This window comes from Euprymna scolopes, chromosome 17, assembly GCF_053919585.1.
Source record: "Euprymna scolopes isolate OS-2025 chromosome 17, ASM5391958v1, whole genome shotgun sequence".
In the NCBI taxonomy this organism is placed as follows: Eukaryota; Metazoa; Mollusca; class Cephalopoda; order Sepiida; family Sepiolidae; genus Euprymna; species Euprymna scolopes.
This window is the reverse complement of record NC_136498.1, coordinates 95,632,405-95,658,239: the sequence shown is the minus strand read 5'-3', so window position 1 is coordinate 95,658,239 and position 25,835 is coordinate 95,632,405. Positions and strand designations below refer to the sequence as shown.

The following is a 25,835-nucleotide window of genomic DNA, read 5'->3' as shown; positions in this document are numbered from 1 at the left end:
TTGATTTTTTTTCAGTTGTTGACTAAGGTAAGAGTCTATCAGGCATATGTACACAGTGTAATGATGTAAGTGAAACTTGGTCAGTGTAATGGAGACTTATAACCTAGTGATAAACTCACAAAAAGATTAAATCTGGACAGTATAGGGAGATGTGTGCATAACAGAATTCATTTGTTTAGTTGCGTTTAGAGAATGGATGAGAATTGCTTTGGTTAGTATTGGAAGATGAGGTAGTGGGGGGGTGCTAAGGAAAACATGAGATAAAGTAATAAAAATAGATTTGAAAGAAAGGCCTGGTCAAAGATGGAAGTAAATTTCTAAAAGCTGTCCAGCACATGCCAGCATGTAAAACAGATGTCGCACAAGTATGCTGTTACTGTTGTTGAGTATTATTCGTTCATTTTGAAAGAATCAGATGATTATTGATGGCATTTATTTCCTCAATATCTTTCTAATTAGAATTCTTTCTAGTAAGACATGTTACTTACAGGAGGGACCATGTGAAGATTGCCTACATTCCTAAGTAAGTACTTCTGTGGAATGATCTTGGTACACTCAGGTTATCAATTCATGTCATTAGCCATCAATACCTTACTGCTGCTGCTGATGATGAAATTTTTTTATTTCATTCTTTCATTCCCATGGAATCATTATTTAAGTAATTCTTTCACAATTGCAACTTATTTTCTTCATTTATTTAATATATGTTTTTTTTTCTTTTTAATTTTAGGTTTACTTGAGTCTAATTTGGCAAAGTGGTCAACTCGGTGTAGCTTATTACAATCTGGATACCACAGAAATGCATATGATGATGGATACAACAGAATCTGATAGATTCACTACATTACAATCGGGTAAGTACTCAAATAACTAAGATTTTTCAATAACCATTTTTTTCTCTCTTCTGTCTAGCTCTATTGAAATGTTCAAATCACCATGTGTTAATCTCTTCCAAGTTGCAGTCATCTTTCACCATGAAATAGTTCTCTTTGAATATAACTCTTTGGATAATGTTTTCATTCTTACTGTTTATTTAAAAATTGAATATAAGACTGTACAATATGAATTTGGAACATAGTTGCTTGTGGGCATAAGACTGTACAATATGAATTACATTTAATTTTAGTTTTATGCAGATACTTTTGATTTTTGTAAAATTTTAAATTTAATTTTTAATCCTCCAAATTTCAGTTTCGTTGAAATATTTTAAAGGAATTTGAGGGAGCATATGTCCCTTCCATTTGCAAAAATCCATCAAAATATATGGAAACTATGACTAAACCATCTACAATGCCTGCAGATTTCAAATATGCCATTGATTTCACTAAATCAACAGTTGCAAACTGATGTATGGATACACATACGCATCATTTTCTATATACATTATATATAGAGAGGTTCTCATCAACTGAGAAATGAATCTCAAAAAAAAAAATATTGCTATATGTAAGCATCATAAAATATACAACTTGATGATTTAGTTACTTCAAAATAAGTTTCTTCATCAATTTTGAAATATTTGGCTATAAAGTTACAAACTGGCTAAAGTATTTTGAAATTATATTTTAAAGAACATTACATTCTGTCTTTATCAACTTGAAGTTGTTTTTTCAAATTATTTGTTTCTAATTGTTTTCTTTGAAAAATACTTTTTATTCTTTCTTCAATTACTCATGTCGTATTTTACTGAGTGACATGAAACAAAAACAAGTCTCCCTACCTCCCTCCTTTTTTTTTGTGTTACATCCTCACTTCTCTACTGGCTTCCTAACTTAAAACACACCACCAAGAATATTATAAACCTTTTCCCTTTGCAGAGCTAAATCATGTTCTGCAGGGCCAGGAATAAAAACAACAAAATCCACTACAAGTGCTTACCTTTATTGCTACTTTACTCTACAAAATCAGCAAATTGGAACCCATGAATAAATATAGAAAATGTAAACAACTTGAAGTATAAAACTTTTACACATTTTTTTTCACCCTGTTCTTAGAGTATCATAAGCCGACTACTCTTCTGCAGAGGGTTAAAATCCCTCAATGGGACGACCAGTTAGCTGTGGATTGCTACACATAGCACTTTAGGATGTGATCCTGGTGATTGAGCTGACCTAGACCCAAGTGCATAGAAGTCTAGGAACAATGATACGTCACTTTGGCTCTTACTTTGGCTAGATGGGTAATTGGAGAGGGCCAATCCGACAAATCAGCCAGTCACGCCAAGCCCTAGCACTTATACTGAAAATGCCAACTACCCTAACAAAACAAAACTCAAAGGTACTTCATTTTTTTTCCTCACTACCAAAAATAGGCAAATTAAGTAACTGTTAGAAGGCGATGGTAAGGGTCAATCAATTAGAAAAAACAAAACTGAACACTCCATCTGAACATATGTATTTTTAAGGACATAATGAACAGAAAATAGAAAGTGCTTGAGAACTCCTTATATCCTCCACATAACCCTGACATGGTCGAGGTGAATGGGTTTCCCCCTTACTATGTCCCAATTTTGGACTCTGAGGTGGGTAGGGAGCATGGTTGATGAAAAATAAACCCCAAAATACATGGCTGAAAAAAACAAAAAACAAATACTTCCCCTTCAAAACCCTTTAAAAAATATTCTAGTGACTCTGATCTCGCTTGCTCAGATGATAAAAAAACAGATCCAAAACTAGAAAACCATACCATCTATATATGAAGGAAACTTCATGAGATTTCTAGTTATTGAGTCAATAGAAAAAAAATGATTGGAGACCTATCACCTTTTCTAATAGAAAAGATATTATCAACAAAAAGCAAGCCAAAAACAATTAAAAAATAAAAGACGGAACTTTACTAGTTGAAATAACTAATTATAAAGATGCCCAATCCCTACTTAAAATGGAGAATTTTCATGCAAAATCTCTCCACATGAAAGACTAAACACTTTAAAAGGAATGATTTGAAGCTATGTGCTTTCATTAGCAACAGAGGAAGAAGTAAAAGCCGAATTAAAAAAAACAGGGAGTGGTCAGCCACATCCGTATCAACATAAAAAGATACAACAAAATAATAACTACTAATAGATATTAACTTTCAACGCACCAACAATACACAAAGATATCAAGATCGGCTATTTAAACATAAAAGTAGACCAATACATTCCAGCTCTGCCAGAAATATGGACATCATAAAGAAGTCTGTAAAGGAAAAAGAATATGTGGAAAATGCAGCAACAGAGAGCCAGATTACACCAAAGAAGAATGCATAAATGAGGTGAAATGCGCTAACTGCAGAGAAGATCATCTAGTCTTTTCTAAAATATGTAACGCATATAAAAAAGAAAAAGAAATAATAGAAGTAAAGTACAAAAAAAATATAACTTTCCCAGAAACCAGAAAAATAATTGATACGTACTTGAAAGACAACACATATGCTGAGACAAAAAAAAACAAAAAACAATTAGGCCATGCCAACATAATGAAATACATGATCAATATAAGGAACTGATAAACAAAATAATTACATTAAACATTAAAGAATGGCCAGAATTTCAAAATAACCTAAAAGAAAAATACTCAAATCTGGATAACAAAACAATAGAAATAAAGAAAAACTCAAAGAAAGAAAATAATATTCAATCTACAAAAGAAACATTTAAAAAAGTACCACAGAAACGAACAAAACAATCACCAGAAACTAATAAAAATATAAGCAATGATAAAAGAGCAAATAAAGAATGCTCCCGAAAAGAAGGAAATCAAACAATAGACACTGAAAACAAATTCCAAATAGTAGAAAAAAAAAAAAAAAATGGAAATTGAAAGCACCATAGATAAAAAAAAGAAAACAAACACAAGTAATCAAGATGAAAAAATGAATAAAAAGCCAAAGCAACAACATCCCAAGCAAGACCCAGATCGACATCCAGATCCAAACAAAAAAAAAGAAAGAAAAAAAACTCAGAAAACACTTCACCAAAGACACAACTCCAACAAAAGACAAACCCTCTACCTCTAAAGAGATGGAAATAGAAGAAAATTAAATAACCTCATGGATAGAAATAAAAAAAAATACAAAAAATCATCCAATGGAATCGTCATGGAATAAAATCTAATTAATACAAACTTCTTATATTCATTTCACTCTTCAACCCAGCCATTGTCTGCTTACATAAAATCTTCCTACAAAACAATAACAATTTCGAAACGTCAAACTATAAACAATACAACTATTTCCATAACACAGGCCTTCATGCTAATGGGGGAACCTTAATTCTTGTAAGGAATGACATACCTCAATGTAATTTCTCTGGAAAAACAAATCTCCAAGCTGTTACAACTTAAGTCACATTACACAAAACAATCACAATCTGCTCAATATACCTCCTCCTAATAAACTAATAAATGAAAATGAACTAGTAAATTTAATAAACCAATTACCCTCACCATTCATCCTCCTATGAAACTTTAACTGCTACAGTATGCTATGGGGATGTAAAGTCACAAACTCAAAAGGAATAAAATTGAACAATTAATTAACGAAAATGACTTATGCCTCCTCAATCAAAAAAATGCCACATTCAACAAATAGATCAGCTAGTGCCATTGACCTTACCATGTGCAATCCATCAAGCTTCTTGGATTACACATGGAGCACTTTCGAAAAACCATGGGGAAGTTATTACTATCCAATAATCAATTACAATAACTCCATCCAAAACCAAATACCCAGATGGAACAAACACAGCCAACTGGGTCAAATTCAAAGAACTTTGTTCACTACAATTAACAGAACACCAAATCCAAACAATGATAGAATTCACTAAAGTACTCATAACAAAAATGCACACCCCAAAATTCTCTTTCTGGAAAAAAAACAAAAAAAGAACAACCATGGTTCAATCCAGATTGTAAAACGGCTATCAGACCGAGAAAAGTAGCCTTAAGAAAATTTAAAAAAACAACTAACAACTTAATAGAATATAAACACCAAAGAGCCAAAACCCGAAAAACAATTAAAGAACCCAAAAGAATCTGCTGGCAACAATTTGTTAACAAAATCAACACCACCACTAAACCCAAAACCATCTGGAAAATGATTAGAAAAATATAATCCTAACCCAATCAAACATCTCGTTACAAAAAACAGAAAATACCCCCCCCCCCAAAAAAAAAGGATATTGCCAACACACTAGCTAAAAACTTTGCTGAAAATTCAAAATATTTCCCAAGTTCATGGAAACAAGCAACAGTAATACCGATACCCAAATTAGGAAAAGATACATCAAACCCAGAAAACTACAGACTAATAGTTCTCACATGCTGCCTTTGCAAAACATCTGAAAGAATAATCAACTATTGTCTTATATGGTAATTAGATAGCAACAAAATAATTTCCAAAACTTGATATGGATACAAAAAAAAAATTGACCACATCACTAACCTTGAAATTTACATCAGAGAAGCTTTCATTAATAAGGAATATGTAATGTCTGTTTTTTACGATCTTGAGAAAGCATACGAAACTACTTAGAAACATGGCATCGTAAAAGATCTCCACAACATTGGACTAAGAGGCAAACTTATATAAAAAATTTCCTAACAGATAGATCTTTCTAAGTTCGCATAGACTCTACTTTATCAGACCCACAGAATCAAGGAATTCCTTAAGGCAGCATATTGTCAGCAACTCTCTTCAACATCAAAATAAACAATACTATAAAAGAACTCTCTCCTGATATCATAGATCCTTATATGTAGATGACTGCTCAATCAGCTACAGATCAAAATGCATTCACACCGTCAAAAGAAAATTACAACACAATATAAATAAAATTAATAAATGGGCAGCAAGAAATGGCTTGAAATTTTTCAAAACTAAAACAAAGTGTCCATTTCTGTAACCAACACAAACTCTACTCTGACCCAACTTTACAGATTGAAGGTGAAAAAATTCCATTCATAAATGAACTCAAGCACCTTGTAATCATTTTTGACAAAAAATTAAACTTCATTCCACACATCGATTACATTAAAACAAAATGCAATTAAACACTGAGTAATCACCCATACAAATTGGGGAGCCATCAAGAACACACTACCCAAACTCTATAGAGCACTAATCAAATCTAAAATGGACTATGTCAGCTTTATATATCAATCCACCAGAAAGTCATATCTAAAAACCCTCAAAACAATATGCCACTCCGGACTAAGACTAGCACTATAGAAAGCCTATCTTCAGAAGTGCAGAAATGCTCAGAAACTAAAATCTTGGTCTAAAATTGTTGGCATCCTTCTGTCTAGATAGATGATGGAGAATTGTGCCTGAAGGTTGTCGTGAGTGGTGGCAGCTGTTGCTGTGACTGAGCAGACCAATGCAGGAGCAATAGATTCTGTTGCACTTCCTGCAGAGATACCCTCTGTCAGGCTCTCCTTTTGCACCTGTCTCTCTTCTCCTCCCACTGTTTATTTCTCTCCTTGCTCAGCCAGAATACTTCTTGACTTTGACCCTCCAGGAGTCACGGTCAGCATAGGATTCGAGGTCAACAGGGTTGATGTTGCCGGATTTTAAGTTCCTTTTGCACACATCCTTAAATCTGATATGTAATCTACCGGTTGGTTTGCTCGCCGTACAGGATGTCTTTGGGGATTCGGCCATCCTGCATGTGAACAACGTGCCCTAGCTCTGGGAGAGAAGTGCAAATATGCTTGGAAGATTTGCTTTTGCAAGAATGTCTTTTTTCAGAACAGTCTTTCCACGTAATGCCTAAGATCTTTCTTAGGTTGCGTAGATGGAAGTCTGTGCTCTTGACCTGTGTAGAGGGTCTATGTCTCACTGCAGTAGAGTAAAATGCTGAGGACACAGGCTTGATATATCCTCATCTTTGGGTTTGTGGTCAGCATGTTGTTACTCCATGCTCTCTTGGTCAGATAGGTCATAGCTGTTGTTGCTTTTCTGATATGGTTGTTTAGCTTGGCGTTCAGTGAGAGGTTGTTGAAAATAATGGAGCCCAGATTGGTGAAGTAGTTCACCACCTCCAGTGTGTGATCACCAATGGATATGCAGGGGATGTTGCTGACATCTTGAGTCATAGCATTTGTTTTCTTGAGGCTTATTGCCAGAGTAAGCTCATTGCAAGCATGGGTGAGGCGGTCGATGAGTTGTTGGAGGGCTTCCTCAGAATGGGTCGCTAATGCTGCATTATCTGTGAGCAGGATTTCTCTGATGAGGGCCATGCGGACTTTAGTTTTGGCACATAGATGGGCCAGGTTGAAAAGCTTTCATCTTCTCTTGTGCAAATATAGATGCCAACTTCAGTTTCATGAAAAGCGTATAGTAGCAGGAGTGATAAAAATATGTTAAAGAGGATGAGAAAAGATTCTTAAAGTGATCCATTTAATTTGACGGAGCCCTTCATGTCTTCATGCCGCTGGTGCCAAAGGTACTGCTCTGCTTTCCTTTCAAGGTTGAGTGGGGGTCTTAAGTACTGGGCAGATTAGGAACTCCATACACTTTGCTCAGGCTTGCGCCCTGGAGAGGTCACTTCATTGCTGCTGGTCTAAAGTACTGCACAAAAGTAACAACTAACACCACAAACCCAGCAGACAATAGCACTTTAAACCCAAATCGTGAATACTTTTTTGATCAAAAAGAAAATTTAATCAAAACTTTTGGACTTGAATAAAACCGATATCAAAAGAAGCAAATCTACATATAACCAAAATCCATGAAACTGTTCTACCTAAAAACCTCCTCTTAGACAATTGTAATCCCCAATATCGATCTAAGTTTAAGTAAACATGAAAAGAAACACACCCATCCAATAACTTACCATGATAATCTCAATAAAATCAAAGAAAAGTATCCAAACCACACACACACACACATCTATACAGATGAGTGTAAACAAAATAATGCAACAGCCAGTGCAGCAATACTCAACAAATCAACCAAAAAAGCAAGCAAACCTCCTAAAAGAAGCATCAATTTTCAGTGCCGAAATACACGCTCTAATCCTAACTCCCAGTCTAGCCTCCAGAACAAAGAATCCAAATCTATAATCCTTTCAGACTCTCAAAAAACGAAATTAAAATAGTAATAAATAGTGGATGATTAATTTCCTCTATAAAATGAACACAATGGACGTACGTGCCTAAAAAAATAACGTTATGATTTTGAAAGCTATTATGAAAATGTAAAGGGGTGTCTTAGATAAACAATTTGCACTTTCACCTAACAATTTACTAAACAAAATAGTTTAAGTGAAAAAGTGTGAGCCTCCACCCCCTCCCCCAAAAATAAAAATGAAAAACTATATAAAAATAATTCTTATGAAAGGTAAAAAGTTACGCTTCTCTCTATATGGATAATTGTTTTTAGTTGAGCTATTCTGAGCATGCTATTCAGTTTTTATGTTTCTAAAACGTGTAAGAAACAGAAATACTATAAAAATTTAATTCAACATAAATATCCTATAAAGAAAGCAACACATTCCGTTATCTGTGCAAATATAGTGTGTATGTTAATCAGCAGCATAATAAAGTGAAACACAGTAAAAGAAGTAATGCAACGTGTGAATTGCACATTTCCAGTTTTGTATGGTAGAGGAGAATTTGTAAGGTTGTCTGTAGGCACCTGAATTCATTGTGCAGTGATATAGAAGCCAAGACTTTTGGTTGCAAATAATTTGATGGAATGTTCATGTATGTGTATTGTTGGCCTATCAATAAGGAATATTTTGTAAGCTGGTCTAAAAGCATGAGTGAAATCGAATTAAAAGAAGCCATTGTAATACAATGATTTGGCAAGTGTATGCTATTGGAGCGAGCTGGTCGCCAGGCAAAATGACGAACAACTCCCTTAAAATAATTTTTTAGAAAAATTAATAAAAATAAATATTCAGACTTGGTATATTAAAGGAAGTGTAAATTTATTTAACGTTTATCGGCGTTCCGTTACACTCATATGTTTGTGTCGATTAAAAACAAAGAAATCCTTATGGACTGGGTAAATGTTTCTTTTGAGTGTAAAATGATTAGAAGAGAAAAGAGAAATTAATGTTTTTCTTTGTGAATGCATTTCGTGTAAAAAGTGGAGCAAAAAGATAAAGAAAATATTTTTTTTTATTTCGTTTAGAAGAAATTATCATAATGTCTTTGGTTCGGGCACGTGCGAAGAAGGCCGCAGCAGTGAAAAGCATGTCTTACCTCATGCAGTCCAGTGGGAAGAAAGAGAAAGAGAAACACCTCAAATTTTGCGCCACAGTTTTTTTTTTGTTCTCTTTTTTAGAGCTCTCCAGAAACAGTGACATATCAAAAAGTCCCTGTCAAATTTTAGTTTCGGGGTAGGCGCTACACTATCATAATATGTATAGCAAGCTGGTAGGTTCGGGTTAACCTGTTATTCCAATGAATGATTAAGGATAAGGAAAGATTTATTAAGTGAATCTGTAATTGTAGATTGTTATGTATAATATGTTGGAATGCAAATACGAAACTGGCTACATACAAAAACATTACCCAAAAAAAGAAAAGGAAGTAGTGAGTTTGGGTTACAGAAGAGAAGAAATTTGCATCGAAGTGATAGCCACAACTACTCTCTCAATGGGATTACATATTTGAAAGAGTACGTCTCACAGGAAAAATATAGGAAATGTAAAATACAGACAAAATGTATGTATTTGGGGCTAGGAACACGCTTTAGTAAAAATGTGTTACCATATAGTGTGTATGTGGGATCCATTAACCGGCATTGCCCAGTGGAAGCCTACCCCATCCCCTGTCAAAAAAGTAAACTACGGTTGTTGTTGGTGGCCACTGCCAACCCTGAACAATTTCAGGCACTGGCGGCTATGGACGAAATGAAATAATCGGGCTTTCACTGCCGATTAGTGCTGGTTTGGAGTGATAACATGCAGGTACTGTTTGAATTTAAAAAAATAAAAAGCAATTATTAATGTGTAAGATAAAACAATTATGACCGTTTTCACTTCACTTCTTTATGTATTGTCATGTTAAAAACGGCATTTGGAATAAACACCCCCAAACATCCCTATGTAAAGAACAGCTTTTGGAATAGACAAGTCCTTTTTGTTTTATGGGGTGGTGGTGGAGAAATAATTACCCCTAACTGCGATAATCTTTGTCAGCATACCCACCCACAGATGCGAGAAAGAAAAATTGGGTGGGGGGTTAGTGTCGATAGGAGAGAAGTAGATTTGTTTATCGCGTTTGCATACAAACCTGGCAGCCAGTGAATTACAGTGCATAATACAGGTTTTTATATCTCTATAAGTACTTGTCTCCACAAAAATAGAATGAGATTTTCTTAATCAGTGTAGACGAAAACTTATAAAAGTCGTTCTTCTAAAGAAAATTGCAGAGGTGGCCCGAATGTATAAATTTATCCCCCACCCGTAAAAAAAGTTAGCGTGTGTGCAATGTCGAGATATTGCCAAAACAGTGATTTTTAATTTGGCGACAATCGTAATAGATTGTGCAAGTTTAAATAAAGTATATTCAAATAAAGTATCTATGTTTGAAAAAATGTAATTAATTACTTGAACAAATGTACAAAGCAAGAGAGAAAGGAAATAAATGTTTGTTGTTTTTTCTTCGGCATTGCCGTGAAAACATGTAAAAAGTGAGAGTGAGAGAGAGCAAGAAAGAGAGTGAGTTGGGAAGAATATATGTAAAATGAGAGATAGGGAGAGAAGAGAGAGAGGAAATCCAAACTTACGCTGTTAAATGTAAGAAAATGAACACAGCAGTTTACTCAAAGAGTAAAAGTAGGTATCATTGTGACACTATATTTGAATGGTACATTAGCGTCCGTTTAGCATGCGAATACTGTTAATCTTGAATATAGGAATGGTCAGAGGTCAGCCAATCAGATTAAGCGGAATTAGCCTGGAAAGACTTTATTATTTTTGAATAGGAAAAAGATTATGTTATGTCTATGAGTTTATAATCCAGTTATGAAGAGTGAAACTCCATATCTGTCAAAAGTGCAGAATTCCTCCTAGTGATTACTGGGGGTGGTAGAAGGACTTGATATTTAGGGGGAGAAATAGGGACTACTTCCTCTAAAGATGGTTGCGATTGTGATGATGTTGCTACTAGGATGAAATGTAAGATTTTACTATAACGACTAAATGTGTCTAAAATGGCGTTCTAAAGTAACATAAGATAGTGGCTAATGGATTAGACATAATAAATTTATATGTGGCATCTGTTGGTGCAAACCTATGGTACTTTGGTCCAGAGGGGAATTTTTAGCAATCAAAATATTATATATGGAGATAAAAGAAGAGATATATATACACACGTATGTATGTGTGACACACTTCATGTTGATTCTTTTGGATCACATTGGTTGAAATGAAGAAATTTCTTTTCAAATTTATCTTCCATGTGTTGCATTTGACAAGAAAATGCGGAAAAGAAATGACAACAGTTATCTTTTGAGGTGACATTCTGTTATTTGTCTTTGTTTCTAAAGTGTTTTTAATATTTGACATCCATCAAACATGTTCTGTTTGTTCGTTACTATCTTTTAGAATCATTTTTATCCAACCATCTCTATGAACAGTTTTCCTGGACTCATGATTTATCTTATATTCATTGCTATATTTACAAGCCTTTTCGTTCTCGTTTTTTATGTTTGCTTAAGCATTTCCGTGTCGATCAGTTTACTTGAGGGATTCAAAAATATAACTTGTGTGATTATGAGGGAAAATATTTGATAACTTTGTATACATATTTCCCTTCTTGACTCAACTCTGTGGATTACTCATTACAATTGTTTGCAACAAAAAATATTTCTCGCATCAGTTGAAATATGCAGTTGATCTAGAAGCTGATTTTGGGTTCTATTATGGCTTGGGGTAAGAAATGGCTTGTTTCATTTAATCCTGTTCAGATTCAGCTATTGCCTTTCAATCACAGGCATGTCTCTTTTCTTTGTGATATTCTTATGGATAGCTCTGTTCTCAATGAGAAATCAACTCTAAAACTTCTTGGTCTTTCTTTCTCATTAAATCTTTTTTAGAGTTCATATATTAAGCCCATTGCTCTTTCTGCTTCACATAAAATCGGTCATCTCAATCTCTCTAAATACTTTCTCACACTCAAGGCTATTTTCTATCTGTACAAATCTATTATCAGACCATGTATGGTATACTGGTGTCATATTTGTGTTGATGAATCTGTGTCCCATTTAAAGGATTTTGATAAATTGCAGAAACGTATCTGTAATTTGATTGACCCTACCCTTTCTTCTTCACTACACCCTCTCTCTTCCTCTCTCACAGGCGTGATATTGCTAGTCTCAGTCTTTTCTAAAAACACTATTATGGCATGTGTTCTTCATAATTGTCTGATCTATTCCCTGCTTCCTTTTTTTCCAGCTTGGCTGACTCATTGCTCTAGTGGTCTCCATCAATTCGTTGTTTTAATACCTCATGGTAATGCAGCATCCTATTCCAGTAGCTTCTAAGGACTGCAAGGTTCTAAAACTCTCTTCTTGCTCAGTTTTCCTTCTACCTTCAGTCTTGATCTTTTCGAAACTAAGGTCACTAGGCATGTTCCGTCTTTGCAATAATCAACTTTTGTTCTTAACTCCTTATATCATGTGGCCTCAAGCAATTTCCATTAAAAAACTAAAGCAAAAAATATGTTGTGATGGTGCATACAATATGGTTGACATCAAGATTTCAGAATAATTCTGCATACTGTGAAATAAACTAATTTTTTATGCAACTACTAAATAATACTCGTCCCAGAAAGAGTAAAATTAAAATTAAAATATAATGATTCTAAACACACGGGCATTCGCTGCTATTTTGATTGAAAGAAAAGAAAAGTTGTTTTGATTCATTTATGTTTTGTAGTTGGCTGGTGGGGAAGTTGTCACCTACTTCTTCCGTTCTTTTCCGGGGGGGGGGGGGTTGCTCAATATCCTTACTATAGCAGTTCTGTCCAAACCGAGCTTCATGTCCACCTGGGAAACGCTGGGTATCTATGCTAGTCTTTTATAAAATATATAATTTATTCATTCATTCTGAAAAGTATAAAAACTTGACAGCTGGCTCATATGTCTGCTCTGCACAAGAAAAAATATAGCAACTGCTGAATTCTAAATCACAGTGACAAAAATGAGAAAGGGTAAAAAACCCTCTGCAAGAGAAAGAAAGAAACAAAAATACATATCAAAAAGAAAGGAACAGAGAGAAAGCAGGGCAATAATCACTAGTTGTATTGATATAAGTTCATTATTCATGTTGTTTGGGTTTAGGTTTTTACTTTCCAAATGTACTCAACACCAGGCAAAAACACAAGGCATTCAATGTGGGAGAATCTAGCTCTAATAAAACGGGCACTTATCATTGTCCCATAGATTAACAAATCATGTTTTATTTAAGAATTTGTTAAAAATTAAGAAAGAAAACTATGTAAAGTGATGTATGTAAAGGTATATATGGATATAATCCATGAATATATATAATGAGATGATTTTTATCATATTTGTGTTGCATTACCTCCCCATCCCAGGGAAGGTATAAATGCCTCACAAATCATGACCAAATAACATGCTTAGGTTATTATCAATTCAATCACAAATCATAACAGTACAATTCTTTCATAGTTCATGTTTTCGAATCTTCCCATGACCAGGGCAATAAATGTTTCATAATAGCACAAAAAACAACAAAAATATAATCAATTTTAAGAAAGGACTTTTTATTGAGGTGTTGGTATTGCCTTCTCTTTTTCCAGTTGAAGAGGGAGTCATCTTTAGTTACAAATATTTTATCGTGGAGTTATGTTATTCTTTACTTGTATGGTTTGCTCTGAGAATTTCAACCGATTGCTTACTTCTCTCATTCTCCCTCTTTAAGGTATGGATATCATGTCTGCTTCTGGCTACCAAGTTCAAGTTACATTTGAGTATATACTCACTGATGTTATAACTCCAGTATTCTGTGTATGCCACCATGAGAGCCTAAAACATTAGATATGCTAGACACATACCCATTACTATTTAACATGTGTATATGTTTATATATTGTTATACATGAGATTCACTGTGGAACTAATTATCTGATCATTATAAATTTTGTAACATAGTTGCTAAAAGTAAGGATGGGTAATTTTGGCTATATTTAGTTTAATTTAATTTTCTGCAAAGGGGACAAAGTGGCGATGGAAACTGTTCATAAAAAATCGGATAACTTCGCTTTTTGTAAAATTTTAAAATTCAATTTCAAAGTAGTTGTGCTTTAAATTCATGACAATAGCTTGATTAGTTTAGGAGCCAATTTTATACACACAAATATATAAGTATACTCGTGTGTGTGTGTGTGTGTGTGTGTGATTATGTTGCTTCTTTTGTTGACACACATGCTTATTGAACTTATGCAGCCTCATTTTTCATTTTGAGTTTATTGTGTATTTCCAGCCCCGAGGACTAAATTAAATGTTTTCATGATATTACTTATGTACAACAAAAAATTAACAATACATAATGTTAGAAATAAAATCTAATGTTAATTCTGATGTTAACATACAACTACCTAGCATTTAGATAAAATGATTTTTCATATAAATAGTTAAATTCGTTCAAGTAGGGGGAAGAAATGGCAATTTTACCATTAACAGGATTTGGCTTAGTGGTAGAGAATCGGGTTTTAGTCTCTTGGGTCCGAGTTTTGAATCATACTGGTCCAGCCATCAGTTGTAAGATGATGAAACATGCGTCTAAGGATAATTGTATTTAAATATGAATGATAGCTGCTTTATAATATAAGTAATGCTTTTGAATGTAACTGTGCTTTATAATATAAGTAATGCTTTTGAATGTAACTGTGCTTTATAATATAAGTAATGCTTTTGAATGTAACTGTGCTTTATAATATAAGTAATGCTTTTGAATGTAACTGTGCTTTATAATATAAGTAATGCTTTTGAATGTAACTGTGCTTTATAATATAAGTAATGCTTTTGAATGTAACTGTGCTTTATAATATAAGTAATGCTTTTGAATGTAACTGTGCTTTATAATATAAGTAATGCTTTTGAATGTAACTGTGCTTTATAATATAAGTAATGCTTTTGAATGTAACTGTGCTTTATAATATAAGTAATGCTTTTGAATGTAACTGTGCTTTATAATATAAGTAATGCTTTTGAATGTAACTGTGCTTTATAACTCTTTGAATAACTCTTCAGTCTTGCCGGTGTTCAAAAAACATTGCACACTTCATACCTCCAAAGCTGAATAGATGCATGTGCGATAGAAATCAAGCACAGCATGCCAAATATGTGGGAGGCAAAATAAAATCTAGCATATATCATGCGCATTTCTTGAATGGCAGATATACCACGGTTACCGAGAGAGCAGACAGGTGAACATGACAGTGTGACGTCATTACCAGATCAACATGTAGGTAAAGTTGCCTAAAGTTTCCAGTGTTCAACCATATGGCCATAAAAAAATATTTTTCGTTGCCTTAGATTGTGGCTGTGGTAATTTTATGAAAGTAGTTCAAACGTGCATGTTTTTTATTCTCCTAAAGAGAAAAAGTAATTCTCCATTTGGATAATTATTATAATTGCACATTGGGATAATTTTAATCTAACAAAATATACCAGTAAGGGGATTGTTTTTTAATTTTTATATCTATCATCGAAGGAAGTCTAATATTTCATTTTTTTTTTTTAAACTGCAAAACAAACAATTTTTATACAAGAATATTTTTCAGTCTGTTCTTTTAATAATAAAACTTTTCATTGAGTATTTCCAAATATTTTAAAGTTAGAAGCATTTTTTTTTGTTTTATTTTGTTTTTTAACTAAGAAGATCAATGAATTCAATATTTTAGTACCAGGCGTAATTTACTTCTTTGAAATATATTTAAAACTTAAAAGTTTTTGTTTGTTTGTTTTAAAACATTTTATCTGTAAATAATTTGCATGACTGAAATGGGAAACAGGAAATTCTCTATTCTCTCCTGAGACATACGAACACAAATTCATATTAAAAATTCATTAACTAATCAGTTTTGATAAAAGGTTTGATATGAACTAAGAATAAAGAGTACATTAAATTTTAGTTAACATATTTTCTTGTGTTTATCTTATAAATAAATATTGTTTGGTATTTGTGCCGTGTACTTACCGTGCTAAAATAATAACGTTATTTAGAAAGCCATGCTTAATAGGGCGGGGGGGGGTACTTTCTAACTATTCTGCACTTTCACCTAACAATTTAATGAAAAAAAAAGATACCGTAAAATTTTACTTGGAAATCCTATCTAAAATATAGCACGGTGCGTACACTGCATAAACACCATTATTATTATGATTATTGTTGTTATAGCAACAACAACAATAATAAAAAAAAAGGTACTTAACGGGAACGTGGACCCTGCATAGACAGGTTTTAATTTAATGGTTGCCGCTAAAAAGCGCATATGCAAAAGGTTTTCAAATAACGAAAACTTTTTTGAAGGTACTATTTGAGGCAAAAATAAAAAATAATGCCAAAAGCATTATTTGATTATGTATGAAAAAATAAATGTAACGAAAAATAAAAATATTAGTGTGGAAAATATAATAAAAATAAATTAAAATGAAAATAAAATAAAATAAGAACAAGCACGAAATAAAAGTATGAATAAGATTTAATTGAAGAAATTTAAAAAATTCAAAAAATAAAATACACACTCGATTACAAAAAATGTGTATGAGATATATACGAAGAAAGTGAAAGTAAACCTTGGGGGGCATCCATTAAATTAAAACCTGTTCATGCAAGGTCCACGTTTCCCGTGAAGTGTCAAAAAAAAGTGTAGATGACATCGACTGGCGCCACACCAACTAGTTGTGAAGGGTCAGGGAGGATGGAAAGTTCGAGGTGGAAAAGTACTAACCAGATCTCCACTGGAAGTGTGCAGTTCTAATCTGGTACCTTGGGGAGGCATTTTGTCACCCAAACCCCAAAAAACACCAATGGTTGATGCCAACAAGAAATTTTGATGAAAAACATGGGAAAAAATGAGCATAGGAGAACAGAAAACCAAAACTTTAAATGTAATTTCTGTATTAAAAGTAATAGTTATTTAAATATTTCAACATATAATATTGTGGGGAAAATCCAGCTCCCTAATAAGGGGCACTCTGGATAGGAACAAAAATAAAAATTGTCTCTGTCATGAAGGATTTCTCCACCACCGGCCGAGGACGGAAAAGGCGAATTGTAGCATCATAACAGATACTACACTGTGATCTTGTCCCGAAGCCAAGAATTGTTTGTGTTTTATGTTTCTTTAATCGTTTGTTCCCTAAATTCATAATTCAGTTTTATCAGTATTACATTGTATATTGCTTTAAAATTACATAATTTTACATAGATAATATTTTTATTTTATAAAGTTCAGTTTCATTATCAATCGAATTGGGTTCCTTTCTTTTCTTTAATTGTAAGTTATTTTAAAGCGCATTATCACAGCTTTAAATAAATTTGAGGGTGGGAGAAAAGTTATTGTGTCTATACACAAACAAATATTTGATATGAATGGAAAAATATATATGCCTTTCACTAACCATAATGTCCAGGAGGAAATACAGGGGGGAAAATGTAACCAGTGTATGCGCCTGTCAATAATCCCTTACTCCATTTTTGAAAGAAAGAGAATAGCCAGGAGAATCGCCTCCATTATTTTAGCAACCGTAATGAATTGTAAATAACAAGCAAGAACTTTCTTTATATGCTTGCACTATTCTGAAGTTTAGATGACAATACAAAAAAAAATAAGCAAAGACAGAAATAATGCATATGAGATTTAATGGAATCGTTATAAATTAGTTAATAGTTTAAAAGAATCTAGATAATTCAATTTCACCTGAAAATGTCTTGGTTAGTCCCAATTAAATATTATTTATAAATTTAATACTTACAGAAAACTACAATTAATACTTATAGCTAGATATATAAAAATGTAATTAAACTTGCAAATCCTATCTAACAATAGTATGGTTCATAAACTGCAGAACTGCACCAATGATTATATAAAAGGTTGGTTTAAAAAGACACAGAAAAATATCAGAGAAACGACCTGAAATGATGTGAGAGAGAAATATGCACATGAACAACTACATCTATCCACACTGGGTGTGTTACCTTCCATTGAGGACAGCACCCTCGAAAATGTATTTCCTCCTTGAAATCTCACCAGCTAGGTGACAAAAAAATTTTCTCCTAGAAATCATGCAGTTTAATCATTTCTGTCTGTTGTCACCTTTAACTCTTAACCTTTTCCATTCGAATACAGCCTTTCTATATCACATTAGATGAATAATCCATTTTTTTTATTCTTGTTAATTCGAGATAAACAATTTTTTTCTTCTAAAACTGTAATAAAAAAAACGATCTAATTGGAACCCAATTTGTTTATCATTTAAATGCTTTTGTTATCTATCGTAAACCAACTAATTGAGTGAGAGGTCACACATGATTGGGTGGAGCCAACATTTGTTTATCGAAAGCACTCGGTCATAAAGTTTCTTCCACATGATGATTGCTTTTTTTTTTTAAATTTTTTTATATCATCCAATTTGACAGATGGCTGACATAAGCAAATATAGGTTTTCATCATGACTCCTTACCCATATGGTACAAAAAACACTGATAAAACATGCCAGACAGAAATGAAGTATCATCAAGTACTTTCATTTTGAAATAAACTTAAATCCTATGTTTGTTTACCATATTAAAAAACCCAAATAAAACTCAGAACACAATAATGGTATTTTATTAATTTCATTCCATTTAGTTTTCCAATAGTGTGTGGGTATGTATATATATATATATTAGTATATTTAGGCAGCATTTTTTCTTTTATGCACGTTTCATTAAATAGCACAGACAACTCTTGCTTATTTTTCTTGTAATCCTCCTTTTCTCTTTGTTGGACCATTTTCTGAACATTTTTTTCGAGTGAAAAAAAAATTTCCCATAAACGTGAACGTTTTTGACCTCTATTGGTCATCCTCAAGCGAGTAGTAAAAAATAAAAAAATTAAATTGAAAAATGAAAATAGCGAGATGAAATGAAAAGACGATTAAAATCACTAAAATACTCAAAAGCACTTGAGCGTGCCCTCCGTTTCATTTTGAGTCTGGTTAATCGTTGGTTTATCAATATGGATTAGCAATGCCTCAAAGATTGGGAGGCGTACCTCGCAATATGAGACAGTTAAAATGGCTGTGTTTTTTATTAATATGTCTCTAAATTCAGTTTTAGGAGTGTGGTGTGCTATGAGGTGCTGATAGATTGAACTAATAACCCTACATTCGATGGCAGTATGCTGAAAACTAGAAATGCCGTGTATGTCTTTTCATTTCATCTCGCTACTTTCATTTTTCAATTTCATTTTTTATTTTTTACTACTCGCCTGAGGATGACCAATGGAGGTCGAAAACGTTCGCGATTACGGGAAATTTCTTTTTTCACTTGAAAAAAACGTTCGGAAAATGGTCCGACAAAGAGAAAAGGAGGATTACAAGAAAAATAAGCAAGAGTTGTCTGTGCTATTTAATGAAACATGCATATATATATATATATATATATATATATATATATATATATACACACCCACACACTTGGAAATTGCCAAAAGAGGTGGTATACATACATATATATATATATATATATATATATATATATATATTTAGTAATGTGATTGATAATTTCAAATTAAAATTAAAAATTAAAAATTTGTTTCATAATAAGGAACACAACAAAGTCAATAATATGTACGATCGTTTCGGAAACGATGTTTTTATTGTGATAGACATTAAGTTATGGACAATAATTTTGACATATAGTTTTTTTTCTTTTTTAAACAAAGTCTCCTCATCAGCAAAAGTATTGGGTGTTTTTTTTTTATATATAAAAGACAGCATAAATAAACCTAGCATTTTATTAAGTAAGGCAGATGTATCTTTTAATTGTTTGCCTTTTGAAAACCGTAATTATCGTCAAAGCATTCATTTAGATGTTGATTGTAGCTTATAAATGCACAAAAAAAATATATGTTAAAAATAAATATTAAGTTATTTTTATGTTTACAGACATTATTGTTTCAGTGTAGGTAATTACTGAGATTCTAACCTAGTCACAAAGTCACCCTTAACTTTATAGGATAGCATCTTACCTTAAGGCTACCGGCAACTAACACAAGAATTGAAGAAAATTAAGTGCCTATAAATTTCAGATCAGTAAGTATATATAGTAAACGGTCAAAGAGTATTCAATAATCGGAAGTTGGAATGTTATATTTGCGCTAAAGTTAACCACTTTTTCTTAATTCCGGAAGTAGTTGTATAAAAGAAGGGGATTATTTTTTGACCCAGTATTAAAATTGAATTTGTTTTATTGCATCAATATTCTGAAGTAATCGTTTGTAGTTTAACTATTTACGAAACTACGAAAAATAGTTTTTTGCCACAAATATGAGATAGTAAATATGAAATGAAATTTCAGACAAAATGTAAAATTAATCATGGAAATGTGGACAAGCATGATAACATGCTAGTAAAATAAGGACACAAATACATCATTAGAGCTGGACCAAGATATTTCTACATATTCATTTGGTGATGTAAGTTGATTGAAACAAAACTTCACATTTTTATACATTTTCCTTTGATCACATATCCTGCATATTTTGATCACATATCCTGCATATATATAATCTTTTTTTAATGCGAACTGACATATAATTATTTCCACAATTATTTGAAAATGATTATATTTTATCTCACATTAAACCTAATCTAATATTAATTAGCTTGTTGGATGACATTATCCTAGCGAGTATAAAATCCTTCTTGTGAGACATCGGCTGAGTTCTTAGCAGTTGAATGACTACACTCCTTGTTGAGAAGAAGTGTGTATATTCCACAGTCGGACTTCATTGATCTGTGTTGGTTATTAGACTTTGTTGTATGTGATGTGGTGGCTTAGATGGCTGGGTACTTACCTCGCATGCAGGTAATTCGAGTTTCGAATCTTGAGTCCATATATGTTCTACTAATGATCCAAAAGGGTGCTGAAACTCAAGTCTAGAACTTCTGGTCTGTGGCTTTCATGGTTTATGTGAACTAAGACATTGTTGGATTATATATATATATATATATATATATATATATATATATATATATATATATATATATATATGTATTAAGTTATGGCGATTAAGCTACACTGAATATTCCGCTTTTCATCCACTCTAGGATTCTTCAGGCTTATGTGAGAATTTTGTGGTTGTCTTGCGTTTTTATATACGCACCTTCTATTGAGTATTTTGTTAGCCAATCAGCTTTCTAGTAACTAGATCTACCTACGTATTCTTTCTTACTAAGTAGATCTACCTACGTATTGAGCACTGTTGAATTAAATACTTAAAGTCTACGCATAAATTTGTACTTTCATATATTAATTTATGTGAGTAAATGAAGTAGTTTATATATGTATATATACTAGCTGTACCCGGCCTCGCGTTGCTGTAGCTCAGTTTGTTAAAATGGAACACATTCCTCAAGAAAAATTGCATTTTGTTCGTTTAATTTACTTTTATTATTTTTTGCAATTTTTTTAATCAATAAAAGTTGTTATTTTTTCCCCCAAAAAAGATTAATTTTTTACCATAAATTGTTAGGTGAAAGTTTTTTTTTCAGGAAAACTTGCATTTTTTTTTTTTTTTTTAACGAAATTTGGCAGTAAACGTTTCTCTTTGAAAACGGAATTTTTATTATAAAAAGAACAGATGAATGCTTTACATGAACACTGTAAATAGTTATGTGAAAGTAGAGAAAAGTTTGATTTTTTTTTTTCAAGAGAATGTACAAATTATTTTTTTTTAACAGATGTTCAGAAAATAAACAGAAAAATACTTCCATCATTAATTATGCAAAAAATAAATAAAATGTTGATTTAGTGTTTCAACATTATGCTTATAAATTGCTATAAAACTTGCTGAGTATGCGCTGTTTTACGGTTATTGTAAAAATGGAACGAAAACTTAAATTTCACTTCGTTTTAATCTTTCTTAATTTTTTAATTGTCCCCCCCCCAGACGAATATAATCAAAACAGTAACATTCAACAATTGTACTTTATGTATACAAAACACAAAATATTTATTAAAAAAAAAAAAAAAAAGTTAATAACGAAAGGGAAATAATTCCATTTTTAAACGAAAAAATCAGTTTGGTATATCTTTTTGTTATTTTTTACATAAGTCCAGCTTACAATTCATATTGGAAATGTCGACATTTATAGGTTGTCGGGTACGTTTACAACGAATAAACACTCCAATCTAGTAGATGTATCGGAATTTTTGTAGGAATTTTTGACACCTCTATCACGAAACTGCGAATAAAATATAAAAAACTCGTAATTTCTCTTTTAAAAGTGGGTTGTTTATTTTCTTTATGGATTATGCTTCCAAAATAAACTATTAAAGTTGTTTTAAAAGTAATAGAAATATTTTTTTTTTTAAACAGTAATGAATTTTACGAACTCTATATTTTTCAATTTTAAACTTTAAAAATCTATCAAAATTTTTCTATTGATTCTATTTTTACGATATTTTCTTGTGAAATTTTATGCTCTTTCCAATAAACCGAATATAATATTTTAGACAAACGTTTTTTTTAATTCACGCCCCCCCCCATTTTCAAGTGTCTATTAAAAAGTAAATAATTAATTTACCCACCAAAGTTTTATATATCACAAATTGAAGAGAAAAAGTCAATAAATAATATATTCAAATTTAAAACAAAAAAAGTAGTGTTTTTTTAGAAATTTACCTGTAAAGTTCGAAGTTTAAAACCTTTTTTTTAAACCACGTTTGTTTTTTCTTTTTTTTTTTTATGAAACCTTGGTCCTTTTTCCTTTAATTGAAAAAAAAATTAGGGCTTGAATTACATTTTTCGAGTAGTTATAAGCTTGGAAAGACAGGGGGTCGAATAATTCACGCCTCCCATTTTGAAATGTCTATTAAAAAGTAAATAATTAATTTACCCACCAAAGTTTTATATATCACAAATTGAAGAGAAAAAGTCAATAAATAATATATTCAAATTTAAAACAAAAAAAGTAGTGTTTTTTAGAAATTTACCTGTAAAGTTCGAAGTTTAAAACCTTTTTTTTGAACCACGTTTGTTTTTTCTTTTGTTTTTTTTTATGAAACCTTGGTCCTTTTTCCTTTAAAAAAATTAGGGCTTGAATTACATTTTTCGAGTAGTTATAAGCTTGGAAAGACAGGGGGTCGAATAATTCACGCCTCCCATTTTGAAATGTCTATTAAAAAGTAAATAATTTATTCACCAAAGTGTTATATATCACAAATTGAAGAGAAAAGGTCAATAAATAATATATTCAAATTTAAAACAAAAAAAAAGTAGTGTTTTTTAGAAATTTACCTGTAAAGTTCGAAGTTTAAAACCTTTTTTTAAAAAAAACACGTTTTTTTTTTTTTTTTTAATGAAACCTTGGTCCTTGCTCCTTTAATTGAAAAAAAAAAAAAAATTAGGGCTTGAGTTACATTTTTCAAGGAGTTATAAGCTTGGAAAGACGGGGTGGAATTATTCACTATTTTTCACAAAATTTCTGACACACCTACGAATCTACCCATGTTAAGAACGGCTTTCAGAATAGACACCCCTAACCTTGCCAGCATACCCGAAAAGCTATAAAAGTTGACATGTCGAATGTGAACGATGAGTTGGACGTAATGTAAAAATGTACCGAATTTAAAAGGGAACAAAATTCAAATTTCCGTTCCATTTTTACAACAACCGTAAAGCAGATCATTCTATGCAAATTTTACCTAACTTACTGTATTAATGCTATTTTTTTTAAGCAAAAAAAAAAAAATATTTAGGTTTGGCTATAAATTCCTAAACTCATTTCACCCTAAATAATTTAGGTGACTGAAATAGGAATCTAATTGAATCTTTAATTTCCTGAATAGTATGCGAGAATTCATTTTTCTTCGAGTTATATCGAATTCATTAGTACAGACTTTAGGGGCTTTTTTCGTAATGTTACTGTAAAAATTATTTTTTATTGTTACAAATTACGATGCTTTATTTATATAAAAAAAGCAAAAATAAATTCTTGCATTTTTTATTTACTACTGAAAACCATAACTTTAGTAAAGGTATTTTTTGTTTAAACAAAATAAAACATTTTCACTAAGAGTTAAGTAAAAATAATTAGTTCATTATATTCTGCGATCATTATTTGATAAATACTGCAATTTTCATTAAAATTGGTTAATTTCCTGATTTTTGGTGAATTTTTAAGTAAAGGGAGGGGTCAAAATGTTTATACACTTTGAGCGTCGGCATTCATTTTGTCTGTACCTACCATTTTTCGATGAATATTTGATAGGAAAGCGACCATGTGTGGTTAATTTAAATTAAATTTCAATCACATGGTTACATTATCAATAATCATATGATTAAATCCATTGAAAATTTACCGATATTGTAAACACATTCTGTTTACATTAAGCCTGTAGTGTTTTTTAGTGATGCAGTTTTGGCAACTGAGATTAAAAAAAACCCCGCGAGATCAGGAGAAAGAAATGTCCAGAAAATCGCTAGATTTTTAACTTTTATCATCTGAAATTTTCAAAAATCGCTAATTCCCCCCCCCCCAACTCCATATTTTAACTTCCTACCATAAAAAAAATTATAAATATAATATATTCAATATATAAAATGTTCCGTGTTTTCTCGCTATATGTCTCTGGAGTTATATTGAAGCGGTTAGCTCCCCAGAAGGCTTACATATTTTATCAGTTAGTTTTACCTGTTTTTCCAGAGAGGGTATCTTTTTTTTTTTTTTTTTGCAGGAAACAAATCATAAACTTAAACTTTTTATAATAAAAGTTAAATTGAAATATACTGCAAATTAAACATCACAATAATGGTGCAACATATTTTGAAATTAGAAAAATAAAAAAACAAAAAAACTTTGTTTTAGCATGTTAAAAGTATTTAGGTTGGTAGATAATTAAATTCTACTGTATTGGTATAAGTTTTGTTTTTGTTGTTTTTTGCTGTTGTCTCTTGCTTTTTACAATTTTCGACTAAATACTTCTAAATTAAGCAGGGTTGCTTAGATCGTATTTTAAACTAAACTTCGGAGGTTGGAATGCCCCCCCTACCTAAAATGTACTTGGAAAAATCGATTTTATAGCAAGATTTAAGAATGGTTAGCCGAAAAAAAGGTGAAAAACAAAACAAATAATCAATAAATAATTGTTACCAAAGGCAATAAATGCTACTTTTTTTTTACTTACATGAATGAGTTTATTTTATGTTTTAAAGTATCTTCAAGCACTTTTCTTTATTTTTTAATCTAAAATTGCGGGTGTGTGGGTGCGAAATATCTCCAGATTTTCTAGAATTCCCCGCTAGATTGCAAACGAAATCTCCAGATCTAGCAGGGAAACCGCTAAATTGGAACCACTGGTCACGTGACAGGAAGCGGTAATAAATAATTGTCCCTAAATAAAAAAAAATGGCCTATCAGTACAAAGAAAACCACCTATTTATCATAGAAAAATTAAGTATAATGTTATAATTAAAAAGAAATGTATAAAAACACACATGGATATAGTAAACATATTATACCAAAACGTGGAAGCCATCCGTCCAGTGGTTTTTTAGACTATTAATTGCAAACGAACCAAGAGTTACATTTTTATATATATAGATCAACGATAATTACGGTTTTCAAAAGGCGAACAATTAAAAGTTATATATATATATA

The 25,835-nt window shown here is 31.8% G+C and overlaps 1 protein-coding gene across 6 annotated transcripts in view; it reads left to right on the top strand.

The window, feature by feature from the left end:
* Nucleotides 1-25,835, top strand: part of LOC145296850 (mutS protein homolog 5-like) — a 1,881,756-nt gene that overhangs the window by 768,913 nt on the left and 1,087,008 nt on the right. For all 6 annotated transcript variants that reach the window (XM_080142982.1, XM_080142983.1, XM_080142984.1 and 3 more), the window contains one exon: nt 731-854. In XM_080142982.1, the coding sequence (XP_079999108.1) occupies nt 731-854 (124 nt within the window). The remainder of the gene's footprint in view (nt 1-730; nt 855-25,835) is intronic.